We start from the raw sequence: 12,982 nt of genomic DNA, 5'->3' as shown, positions 1-12,982 counted from the left end.
CACACTATACAAGCGAACGACAAGTCGTCTGACCTACATCCTGTTATAAAAATTTACAAATCGACAACGGTACGGGAAGAATTTAGTGGGGGTACGCGCTGCATCGGGCTTTGGCTGCGCCTGGTGCAACAAAAGAGCCTATTCCACTTTTTCATTTGTTATAAAAACCTAACAAATGAAAGCACGAAACCATCCAAACTAAAGCGCCACCTTAAGACAAACCACAATCAGTACAAAGATAAGCTAATCAACCTATTTTTTAAATAAACTTAAGGATTTAAATAGTCTCGAAAAATGATGTGGAGTTTGACAGGAGATGACCATCAAAAAATCCTAGAAGCTTCGTATCGGGTGTCGCTTGTGATTGCAAAATGCAGTGCAACGGTGACAGGCTTTTGGATATGGAACAAAGAAAAAATAAATATTTTTTTATTGTTATTAAAGTATATGCATTTTTTTTGACGAGGGGCACTTAATGTTACGAAAATTTATAGAAGGGGTAAAGATGTCGAAAGTTTGGGAAACACTGGTCTAGGTCATTATAAATCGGATTGGATGTATTATTTCTTTGTAATTTTTTCGTAACTATTTGGATTTATCCATGTTGGTTGGTTTGCTCCATGATAGAAACCCTACTCCTTTACCCGGGCTTGGGACCGGCAAGAGTGCAACATATCTACACTCCAGGCAGAATATGTAATATATATTACACACACATATATATATACAATAAATAATAAACTTTTCGACCATCGTGACGCATTGGGGTAACCTGTTAGGTCACGATGGTATTAATTTATTGTAAATAAATAAACATATTACAAATAAATTATAAAATAATAGAACAAGTAAAATAAAATGATTCTACGACAAGGAATCGTTTTTGTTATTATTATTTAATATTTACTAAGAGTTATTATTGATGTTTTAGTAATTATATCTTATTTATATTTATTAATAAGTATTTTGAAGTAATTATTATTATTATTATTTAATTATTACAAACAATAAAAACCAATCACAAAAACAGTTGACAATATTAAAACAATCGAAATAACGTATAAATATTTTCACAAGTATTTACAAATCACATTTATCATTGAAGTATTGATGACATAATTTAATTTCGATTCATAAATTAAAGTATAAAAAAACCAATTTACGCGATGCGTTTGTGCTAACCCTAAAAGTGGCCTAAAGTAGCACGATCGAAATCACGCGCAAAATACAAAAGACTAAAATTAAGGCGTGACTTTATAATTTTATATACCACTGTTTCATCGCAAATTCTATAAATAAAATCACTGAAATCGTTTACTAGGAACTCAAACTGATTTTTAAAACATATATTGCCAGCTTTTACCTTTCCGTTTCTTTAAAAAACGAAGGTTTTAACGAACGCATCATATAATGCGCATGGCGTTAGACGGTAGATTTACTTGCGCATGATATGATGCGCTTGGCATTGAAAGGATTAATGAAAATATATAAATAAATATAAATAGCTGTACGCCTCCTACAGTTTATTTATAAATAATGTATTTTATAATTTTATATGTGTTAAATATTGATTAATCATGTTTTTTTGGTTTATGCTGAAATGTCGTGTATTCAATTGTCACTATGGTGAATTGTTCACCACACGACATTTCATCACAAGACACTTCCAACACAAATATATTTCACCACAAGTCAATTTAACACACGATATTTCACTATATGACATTTCACCACACGACATTTCACCACATGACATTCGGACACAACGACAATTCACCACAGTGACATTTAACTACAATTCAAAAAAACATGATTAATCATTGCTTAAATATAATAACATACATACTGTTGGGGCCTATTTATATTTGAATATATATTTCATTATAGATAAAACTTGACGGCACTCTGGTAGCACTAGCATGACGGTTTTTTTTCTCGCCTGGCAACCATTGGCTCATTCGCACGGGCTCGTGCCCCGTAGTTGTATAAACATGTAAGAACTTCAAATAATTCCATAAAATACTACTGCAGCAGCATAATCTGTCTAATAGCCACCCGTCACCACCCCGTCGCCAAATACAAATAAAATAAAGTTATGACTATATATCATCATTTTTTACCATGAACCCTCTAATGTTATAAAATGCCGGCACTCTCTTTTATTAACATCACTTTCTTCCTCTGTCGTTCACACTAGAAAAATTTATGAATTATAATAAAATAACTTGTACTTAACATTATAAAATAAAACACATCAAATAAACATTAAACATAAAAAAAATTAAACATTAAATTAAATAACTAAATAACCAATGTTAATGATATTTTAAATTCCTCACTTCTAAATTCAATATTGTGTAATGGATTCTTTCGTGTGGTGAAATGTCTGGGAGCCCACCGTACATGTAAGGTGGTCGATCTTTCATTGTTTTGAGGTATCTTAGATAGTTATGTATTTACACATATATATTTACACTGTACACTTATATGTTCAGTAGTTATTATCCGTAGCTACAAATTAAAACAAATCGGTATATAATAAAATAATTTATTTTAAAATCAACACATCATTATAATATTATTAAATTCTTTGGTGTAACACCTAGATATTGTTTAGGTAGAAAAATATTTTCTACATAAGTTAAACCAGCACTTTAAAAAAGATTATATTATTTCTGCTGAAATTCCAATTTATAAGTAGTAAATATATATTATAATAATATGAGAACCTATGTATGGCATCGTGAATATTTTTTAACAATACTTAAATATAAAATAACACACAAAGTAAATAACTTGATTTAAAATATTTTCTTTAACATACTAATGTAATATTTTGGTCAACAGCAAATTATTTACTTTTCAAACGAAAATATTTACATTCGAACTCAAAGTTTAATAGAAGTAAATGCTTTAACTTTTCACTTAAAAATATAAAATAAATTAATGCTATCCGGAATATATTTTGATATAGTAAAAAAATGAGTTACAATGAAAAAAATATTTGTAATCGGTGTTAAATAATAGTTGTATAATCTACTATCTTCACATCGGTATGTACATTATGTAATAAATATATTATTTGTAGTTAAATTTTTATATGCTTGTAGCTCTCTTTACATTATTGTCTAAAATGCTATTCGAACCGAAATTTGTTGAAGAAAAGGATCCTGATAGGAGTTGATTGTAACTAGAAGTATCTGAGAACCCATAGGATGATTGTTGTAGTTCATTATTTAGTTCGGGTATCGCTGGAGGTCCATATTCTGGTTTTGGTCGTGGTTCAATATTTAGTTCAGGTATCACTGGAGCTCCATATATTGGTTTTGGTGGAGAGACATATGCTGGTACTGGTGGAGGACCATACACTGGTTTTGGTGGAAGGCCGTACACTGGTTTTGGCGGAGAACTGTATATTACTTTTGGCGGAGGGCCATATACTGGTTTAGGTGGAGGGCCGTATATTGGCTTAGGTGGTGGGCCGTAAATTGGTTTTGGCGGAGGGCCGTATACTGGTTTTGGAGGAGGGCCGTATACTGGTTTTGGTGGAAGGCCATACACTGGTTTAGGTGAAGGAATATACACGTGAGATTCTTCAAAAATAGGAGAATCGTCGAAAACTGGAGGTGGTCCATAAACAGGAGGCGGTCCATAAACAGGTGGTGGTCCATAAACAGGAGCCTAAAAATAAATAAATACCATGTTAATAATTTTATTGCTTCATATTATACATACTGCGAATCTTTGCCCTAACGATAAAAGGCCCACGGTAATTGGTCATCGACAAAACTTTACATTTACAAAAAAATCCATTATCTCACATTTTATCAAATTCTTGAACGTTTTATTATGAAAAAAAAGCATTTTGTACTTTATGTTTGTAGGTGTTTTGTCGCCTCGGCCAACTGTCTTGGGCATTTTGTCGTTAGGCCAAGAATTTTGTGGGCCATGGAACATTTGTTGTGAAACGGCAATAATCCGATAGTCAGTTTGATGACTGAAGTGAAATTTGCTTTCCAATTTTCTTTGACTATCTTTGTGTTAATATAATTATAAAATTATATTTTGAGTTTATTTATTATGGTTACACTGAATTCATGTATATTATTAAGTTTGTTTCAAATTGGGCTTTCAAATTAAAGATGAAAATAAAATGAAATTAATAATAGTAGAAATAACTAAATGTTGGAGACTATTTTGCACTTTGCACTCGATAATACGCACAATGATCTCGCATTTTGAGCTTGTGCTATCATGCTTTGCAACCAAAAGCTTGTGCTTTGCGATCATGATTTCACACTCTGTGCTCGTAATCCCGTGTCGCGCTTAGAGCCGTGCTTTTTTGTTAGTTAAACTAGCCACTCCTTATTCAATTAAAATATTTTTATTTATTGCTACCTTTTTCGGACGGTATTTATGAATTATGACAAAGATAAAAAAGAACATGAAAATAAATGTAGGGCATCGTGTTTCGTACATTATAGAATGTTATTATAAGATGAAATTGGTCGTAAACTGAACAATATTTTTTACTTTAGTACTGTTAAGGAAAGTACAGTGCAATCGTAGTTCAAAAAAATGCGCTATGAACGAGAAACTTAAGATTATTATTTTTCTCTCAAGCCAAATATATTGTTCCGGAGTCATTAAAGCGACAAGTTTCCAGTAAATTTTAATTTACAAATGCGCGATCCTGTCCAAATCTACAGTCAGTTGATAATTAAAAATTAAAAGCTTATGTGGATTAGGTTATAATAAATCAAAATGAATTTATATAAAATTAATTTTCTCTGCAAATCATATCGCTTTGTATGAACAGAGTATATACTCATAAACGAGGAAAAAAAAACTAATAATAAAAATAAAAATTGGGTTTGCTCGATTGATTTCCGAGCCCCCCCCCCCGGTAATGAATTCTGTTGTTGTGAACCAATGAAAAATAAGCATTCAAATATAAAACAAGATGGCCGACAGTATCATGACAACAGTTTTCAATAATTTTGTTATGCAACAATAATTTTCATTAATTAGTCATGTATGTTGTTCGATTTGACTGAATATCAATATTCGGATTGACATAATGTGTGTAAGGATTAGAAGAATACATTGATTAAACTGTACAAACAATCTACGTGGCGAAATCTTCAAATTTTGAGTTCCGTCTACGGGCTCCGAGGCCGAAAAGTGAGTTTTTCCTTTTATAATACATAAAAATTATCGTTGCTTCTGATTATATGCACATATTCGTTAGATAATTAGTTGAATTGCGAATATATACTTAGTACGTATGAAAGTTGAGGTTAATGTTCATCAAACCATATAAATGCTAATAAAACATATTTTTTTATCTATTTATATTTGGGGATACTATCTTTCACGACGATGGCGTGACAATAATTGTGATGCAGTCGGTTATTTAGCTAAAGAAGTTTGGTTCCATTTTTGCGTAGTCATCTTATTGCTCGCTTGTGGCTTCTAAAAAATTTCACCTAGATCGTTCTGTTCCGAGCGACGACTCGTAATATGTATATCAGACAATGTAAAGCTTATAAATGTGTAGTTTTTTAGATGTTATCTAACAGACGACATTTTACAATGATTATAAATATGTGATTGTATACCTGGAATAATCGATAGCTAAAATATCTAAGAGTGGGTTATTTTTAATTCCGAAGTGGCAAAATATGTATCTACGTCATTGTTTTTTATAAATTTTTGTTCTGTGCAATCATTTCTCTTTCGGAACAGCCAGATTCAGGATATTCAGTTACATCAAACTTATGTAGTATGTTCTTTATAAAAAGATAATACTTGCTGATAGACTTCAACTTGAGAAGATTCACTTTTTGTTTATATATACCAAGTATACGTTGTTGCCATATAGATCATCAAATTGTACTATCATTGCTTCTGAAAAATTATTAAAAACAATAAGACTATATCAAGAGTTAAACATTAAACACATTATTAGTACTATTATCCATAAATTAAATTTAAACGACAACTGAAGAACAAAATTAACAAAAGTTACCGTAGGGGATAAATATGTAGACTGGTATCTCTTTTTCAGCTAATAAGTTGTAGCAATACGTAATCTTTCATTGCTTCTGAAAATTAAGTGTAAACCATACTAGATAGTGAGTAAAATGTAACTTTATGTTTACACTAATATGAGATTTTTCATTATTACTACCTAATCATACCATTGAAATATATTTAATTAACTTTGGTAGGTATATTTTTAATTGCTAAATCACTGCTGTTTGTTTTTTAATACTTGATCATAGAAAGTCAATAGTAATTTTGTTAGAATAACCATGATTCATATAACCAAACACTTACTGGCACTCATAATTTCAAGTTTTGGTAATATTGTCTATAATTCCAATGCTACAGCATTTTGAACCATCTTCAATTAACACTTTGTATGAAAAATGCTGTGATTATAATACATTTCACTGTTTATTTAATTACACCGAACTGCGCGAACCAAGCGTTTGACAGATGATAGTAAAAATTGTCATATGTAAGCAAATGTAAGACTGAGAGGGAAGTCCCGATTTTGGTGCGTTTGAGAACGAACTATGCAATTGATTTTATCGATTCAAATTGTAAAACACTTATCAAAATATGTAAAAAAAATCATCAAGTTCTAAAAAAAAATTTTTATAAGTTAAGAAAAATATGTTTAGTTTATAAGGGATTTTAAATATAAAATAAATATAAAATAAATGACGTGGATTTGTATTACCTTTTCCATACAAAAAGAGGTGTAATTAAATTTTGGCGAACGTTGGCAATTAAAAACAATTTAAAGTTATATTTTTTAGAGAATTTTTAAGATTTCGCTTTAAAAAAACATTTCCAAAAAAAGGAAAGAAGTAGCAAAATAAATACTATTCGCGCTGTCATAATGACAGCTCGTAAAGTACTGTGATTTATTCAAATTTTTTTCAATTTTAATAATATTTTTTATTTTGTTTTAGATTTAGAATATTTACTTTAAATAAATATAAATATGAGTCTCAAACTATTATTATTTTTAAAGCGCATATTGTGCTAATGCTTGCACTACACTCTCTGGAAGTTGTCCGAACCGAAGTTCAACTGAAGTCGGCCGAGGTCGCTGACTTCCGAATAGCGGCCACACTGCCACAAATTTCATATGCCATCCGGATGGCGGCCGTGAACGACGTATGCACGGCGGCTGCTGTCACGTACAGCTGGCATATTTGCGCGCGATCGAATAATGTACCAAATAATCGCAATTTTTAAATTGTCATATTATTAAAATTACGCTACCGATAATTATAAAAGTTTGTGTGGGCACTCACCAATACAATATCAGTGAAAACTTTTCGGTCGTAAATATACAATTTACGCAAAATCTTTGTCGGCTTTTGCAAAATGCAATAAGGCATAAAAATGATACTTCAGAATACGAACATCACATCTGTGACTATCTTAGAATTTGTCGCCATCGATTCTAAATAAGAATACGTTACGGTGTGACATTTATATAAACCGATCTAGGAAAATACATAAGGATATTCGAAACGATTTTTTTTAACAAAATCTAGTACCACTAATTATTTTTAAAATATTTAATTTTATATTAAAAAAAATATAGTTAGAAGAATATACTATCAAAATTTTAATTAATCCTTTTTGGTGCCCTAAAATATTCAAAGATGTCAGTAAGAGTCTGTTGAAGTCCCCGATAAGCATGTGGTATTATAACTTGCCTGAAATTGAACCGAGTTACTCGTTCTATCTCAGTTTGCGAAAAACCATGTCATTATCTCTCTCACTCGTCACTTAGCACGTGAGAGAGCGAAAGGGGAAGTATCTCACCGCTCGCGCTCGAAAGAGCAGCTTCGACTTCGGATCCTTTGCCTTCGGTCCGTTTGCCGACAATGTTCGGAAGCGTTCGAAGCTGGCCAAGTTGATTGAATTACCCCCACTTTACCTCCCGCTCTCGGTAACCTCGGACAACTTCCGAGAGATTTTAGAGCGGGCAGAACCGAACTCGATCGAAGTAACCCCAAAGTAACCCACTATATTCTCCGTCCTTGGCCAACCTTGGCCAACTTCCAGAGAGTGTAATGCAGGCATTACGGTCCACTTTTGGTCTAAAGCAACAGATTAGGTGGTCGATATTTTCAGTTTATTGTTTCTTTCTAATTAGTAAATGTAATTAAAAACTGGGTTTAATAAATATTTACACATAAAATAAATAAAAAATAATTATTATAAAGTAACTTATGATGTAACTAAAAAACGTTCTTATTACTGAAATTTATGATAAAATTGTGTTATATATACATAATTTATATGTTATTTATATCACATAGTAGTATAGATAAATATTTTTTTATATTTCTATAGTTATTTAAACAAAAAAACATTATTTCAAGAAAACGGGCCCTCAAACACCCAAAGTACGTTAAATCACAATCAATGACTTATAATCGTTCACATTAAACCAACTATAGGTCATTGATTGTGTTGTAGCGTCAGTGAGATATAACAAAATATTTTATATTGTCAGTCCTATTTCTGAGCGAATGTGTAACCGATGCCATTTATTATTATTATTTATTTAAATTGCACACCTAATTTTAAATAATACAAAATATTATTTTTTATGTTGCCAACCTTTTGGTATTTTTATTGTTTTTATTATTATTTAGTTAAGTTGCAAACCTATTTTAAAACGTAATACAATTTTTTTTTTATTATTATCTAGCTAAGTTTTAAACCTAATCTTTTAAATATCCGAATTTCAAATCTAACTTTGAATAATATAAAATGTTTTCTTCTGTAAATATTTAGCTGAGCTGTAAACCTATTTTTAAATGAATTGAACATGTTTTATTTTTATAGATTCAATCATTTTGACTATCATTGGAAATCCTAAATATTCGTCTATACACTGCGTAAATTTACGCAGTAACAGTAAAAAATGGACTAGGATTAACCGCATATCTCTCGTACACCCACGTGTGATCTCTTACAATTTATATTATAAATCCCACAGCTACACAATTGTTTTAATGTCTTATTTCAACCATTATATTTATAAATAGATTTAAAAAAGCAGAGCGATGCCAAAATTATATTTGAAACCCAAAAAGTTGAGGGTCTGGTATTCGCTTTGGACAGTGAGGTACTGTCATCTAGTAATATATAATTTTAGTGAATAAAAGATTTTTTAACATATTTATGTTATTAATACATATACATATTATATATGTTTTTAATATTTTTATGAAGTATAGATAAGAATTTTTGTTTTATTTCTACTTACATTTGAAGTTTCTTGCTTACTACCGAGGAAAAGATTTTTCAAAAAATTCTGTAACATACATGTTAATATTTGTAAATGCAGTATTTATAAAAGTTTAAATAATAAACAAAACTTTAACTTTTGTATATTGAATGATGTTTAATTTATTGATTGACTAATAGTAATTAGTTTTTACATAAATATTTTACTTACTATCAGTCCAGTTCCAAATGGTTCTTTTTCCCTTAACTTAGGTGGTGCATGGCTATTTGGATAATAATGATGCTCTTCGTAGTAGTGATGATGTATTTCTTCCTAAAATATATTTTTTAATATTAAAACACTGAAAACTTTATCATATTATTTGTTATATTTGAGAAATTATAACCTCATTATTTTTTTTGCCTTTGTTGAAAAACGTAGAAGAAACCTAAAATATATAAAATATTTATATGAATTACCATAAATATTAGTTAATTATTTAATAAAGTATATTAAATAATTTTGTTAGTTTCCTACAAAAACAGTTGGTTGCGCTTTTGGTTTATTATATGATCATATTTTTATAAAAGATAAAACATTTTTTTGTTTAATATGAACATGTCTGTAAGCTTTTTTTTATATATAAAATATATTATTATATGTATAAAATTAAAATATTTTTTATTTAGAAAATATTTGTACCAAAGTATTAAAGTTATTGTTATATATTATTCGCACTAGTTTTTAATATTATACGGTAGGACTATATAAATATTTTTTACTTTATAAAACATGAATAGTACCTAATTTTAAATAAGTATTATACCAATATGTGTATACATGTATTTATATATCCATTTATCATATTTAATCATAAATATAATATTCACATAAATATTTTTTTAGTTACTTTATAGCAAGCGAAATATAAATATTTATATGATATATTAAGTTTGCTTAAAACAGCTTCTGACAGCGGTGGAATCAAAGGCGTGTAAACATTTATTAGGTGGTTTGAAAAAGATTGCCGATCCCAACTATGCACCTTTTGGCTGTTTACCTCCTTTCTTAGCCTTAACGGTCTTACTTACAATCTGGTTTTAATAACGAACTTAAAGGCAAATCTATTAATATTATTTAATTCATTCTACACATAATTATAATTACAAATTTACTAATTTGGATTGAAACTGAATTTTTTAGAAATTTTTGAATCTAATAAACTAGCAACTGAACCGTATTTACGTTAAGCTAAGTAACTTTATTTTTTTCAGTTTAAAATTAAACTATTCGTAGCTTCAAAAATTATTAATATTTTTTTTATATAATTGTGCAACTTTTATTTAATTATTATCAAAAAAGGATTTATGTTTTAGTGAATATTGTATGTACGCTATTAGTCATTGGTTTACGTTTGTTAGATTTCAGCGATAGATACAATATATTTGTCACAAGAGTCTCTTGATATTTATTGCAATGTAGAATTTAAATACTTACAATCATGACAAAAAACTTATTTATTTAGTTAACGACAGTTAAAACTCACGTTTAAATTTACACGTAGTACATAAAATTTTATTATCTTTGTGGCAAAAATTTTGCTGTACAGTTAAATGTTCTTTTAATCAAAAATAAAAATTTTAACTAAAAATAAAAATCTTAATAATAAATAAAATAAATATTACCTGTTGAAATATTGTTAAAAATAGCAATAGAAAACACAAATTTCGATCCATTTTTGTATTGAAAATTCTGCAAATAATTAAAACACTCACTTAATGCACATCTTATATTCCATAATAAATATTTTAACTAATTTATAAAACACTTTTAATTTCACACGATAAGCATCAGAAATATGTACATATGTATGTACAAAATATGTACATAATTATTTTTATTTATGATTTTAAAACTATTATGGAGAAAGTAATATTTTTAACACACTGTATATTGTATTTGTGTGAAATGCCTGTAATGGCTCAGTTTATGTGAATTTAAACTGATTGTTTCGCGTCATTGATTTACTCACGTAATTCGACTGAGAAAATAAAAAAAGCAAAACGTCTTTGAGAGAGGTGTTACCGCTACGAGTGAAAAGAATTAACTGAATGGAGAAAAAGTTTTGAAGTACAAGACAACTTTTCCTCATTAATATTGTCATTCGTGAAATATATGTGAATCGGCTCGAGTGGGAGACCTCTTTCTCTTTCTCTCCTAAAATCATGACGATGTGCCATATTTGTGAAACTAATGGGCATTGAAAATATATTCTTTGTATCAATAAAATGACATGCATCAAAAATTTTGTGGTAAATATTTTTTTAAATATTCTTAAATATCATTATAAGAATATGTAAATTCTTTCCATTATTTTTAGACTGATTTTCAAAATAAAATAATCTCAGAACAATCAGTAATAAAATAAATATTAGTTTCAAGTGTCAATTAATGCAATGAATTGTTAAAATGCAGCACTCTAAAGTTTTATTTTTATTAATACAGTATAATTTGTGTACAGTAAGCTATAAGTCTGATTTTAGGGATAGTCTAAAATATTATATAGTTCTCACTATCGTATTATTATATTATAAGTATTTATCAACATTTTAGTGCATATAATATGTGATCACACTATTAAATGTTGCTGTGCAATAATAATTATCTGCAGATTCAGAGTAATGCTTTAGATATAAAAAATAAAAAATATATCTTTCCACAAACATATTTTAATAATTTTTCTACACAATTTTTAAAAAATATTCTTTTATAAGTACTTGTTATCTAATTAGATCCAAAATACGCATTGACCACGGTAATATACTTTACGCGCATACGTGTTAAAAGCGCAATAAACTAAAATGTTATTAGCTTTTTAACTCTCTGACAAGTGCATTAGTAACTAACAACTAAAGATTCTGAGGAATTAGCATACACAAAAACTATAAGACAAAAACATGATAATGAACTATCAAAACACTCTGTAAGAAAAACTAAATAGGATAATTGAAACGAAGGACATCAATGCAAGCTGGGAAAGAATTAAGAAAAGCATATTAGCCAGCGCGGAATAAAACATAGAATTATACAAACACAAATAAATAAGGAATATTTTGTCGAATAGTGTAGAACCGCAATCGTTGAGCAAAACTAAGCAAGAAAGATATGGCTACAGAGGAGCACAAAAAAGACAAAAATAGAGCCACAAAATTGTGCAAAAAGAAAAGAACTGAAATTATGAAATATAAGCTACCAATAATGAAGAACAAAACAGCACTAAACCCTAAAAGTTTTATACAGATTATTCAGAGATTATCTTTAAAAATTTACTAGCGAAAACATAGGGAGTTGGAGCTGAGTTCTTTAAAAATTTACTAATCCGCGCAGAATAGCAAAATTGTATCCAAGAAGCAGCTAAATTCTCAAAAGAGATGATTATTGATAACCCAACAATTGTTGAAGTAAAATTAGCTATGAAAAGCTTAAAAAATCATAAAGCACCAGGGGAAGAGAAAATTACTTGAGAACTACTTAAGTATTGAAATTTTTCTCTTGTTACGGTAATACATAAAGTAAAATGTAACGTCTGGAAAAACATAATAATACTAAAACACTAGAAGACATCAATAATTGCACCCATATAGAAAAAGGGAGATAAACTATATTGTAATACCAGACAGCCAGCGAGTCTTTGAAAAAAACATTTTGAGA

At 29.0% G+C, this 12,982-nt stretch overlaps 1 protein-coding gene across 5 annotated transcripts; it reads right to left on the bottom strand.

Moving 5' to 3' along the window:
• Window positions 1-3,009: 3,009 nt before the first annotated feature.
• LOC148227116 (uncharacterized) lies at window positions 3,010-11,352 on the bottom strand. Of its 5 annotated transcripts, XM_088201769.1 has the most exons (6): window positions 11,304-11,352; window positions 10,957-11,023; window positions 9,678-9,719; window positions 9,503-9,604; window positions 9,311-9,358; window positions 3,010-3,681 (listed from the first exon to the last, which is right to left on the bottom strand). In XM_088201769.1, exons 2-6 carry the CDS (start codon window positions 11,005-11,007, stop codon window positions 3,097-3,099), a joined length of 828 nt encoding a protein of 275 aa, XP_088057895.1. In that variant the 5' UTR covers window positions 11,008-11,023; window positions 11,304-11,352; the 3' UTR covers window positions 3,010-3,096. The 5 variants fall into 5 exon arrangements, 1 of the variants encoding a protein (XP_088057895.1); XR_015811934.1 differs by lacking the exons at window positions 9,311-9,358; window positions 9,503-9,604; window positions 9,678-9,719; window positions 10,957-11,023; window positions 11,304-11,352 and adding exons at window positions 5,812-5,910; window positions 6,032-6,107; window positions 6,343-6,754 and having other exon boundaries at window positions 3,527-3,681; XR_015811935.1 differs by lacking the exons at window positions 9,311-9,358; window positions 9,503-9,604; window positions 9,678-9,719; window positions 10,957-11,023; window positions 11,304-11,352 and adding exons at window positions 5,816-5,910; window positions 6,032-6,107; window positions 6,343-6,754 and having other exon boundaries at window positions 3,527-3,681.
• Between the last annotated feature and the right edge of the window lie 1,630 nt (window positions 11,353-12,982).

This window comes from Plectrocnemia conspersa, unplaced genomic scaffold, assembly GCF_051122295.1.
Source record: "Plectrocnemia conspersa isolate PC_06_02 unplaced genomic scaffold, ASM5112229v1 ptg000013l, whole genome shotgun sequence".
NCBI lineage: Eukaryota > Metazoa > Arthropoda > Insecta > Trichoptera > Polycentropodidae > Plectrocnemia > Plectrocnemia conspersa.
The sequence above is the reverse complement of the archived record's forward strand: the minus strand, read 5'-3'. Positions and strand labels throughout refer to the sequence as shown.

What these genes read in the sequence shown, in the direction of transcription:
- LOC148227116 (XM_088201769.1), bottom strand. Translation starts at nt 11,007, where the DNA reads ATGGATCGAAATTTGTGTTTTCTATTGCTATTTTTAACAATATTTCAA. An exon ending in CATTTGGAACTGGACTGATA is followed by an intron (nt 9,359 to 9,502) that starts GTAAGTAAAATA and finishes TGTATGTTACAG; the next exon opens with AATTTTTTGAAAAATCTTTT. An exon ending in GTAAGCAAGAAACTTCAAAT is followed by an intron (nt 3,682 to 9,310) that starts GTAAGTAGAAAT and finishes ATTTATTTTTAG; the next exon opens with GCTCCTGTTTATGGACCACC.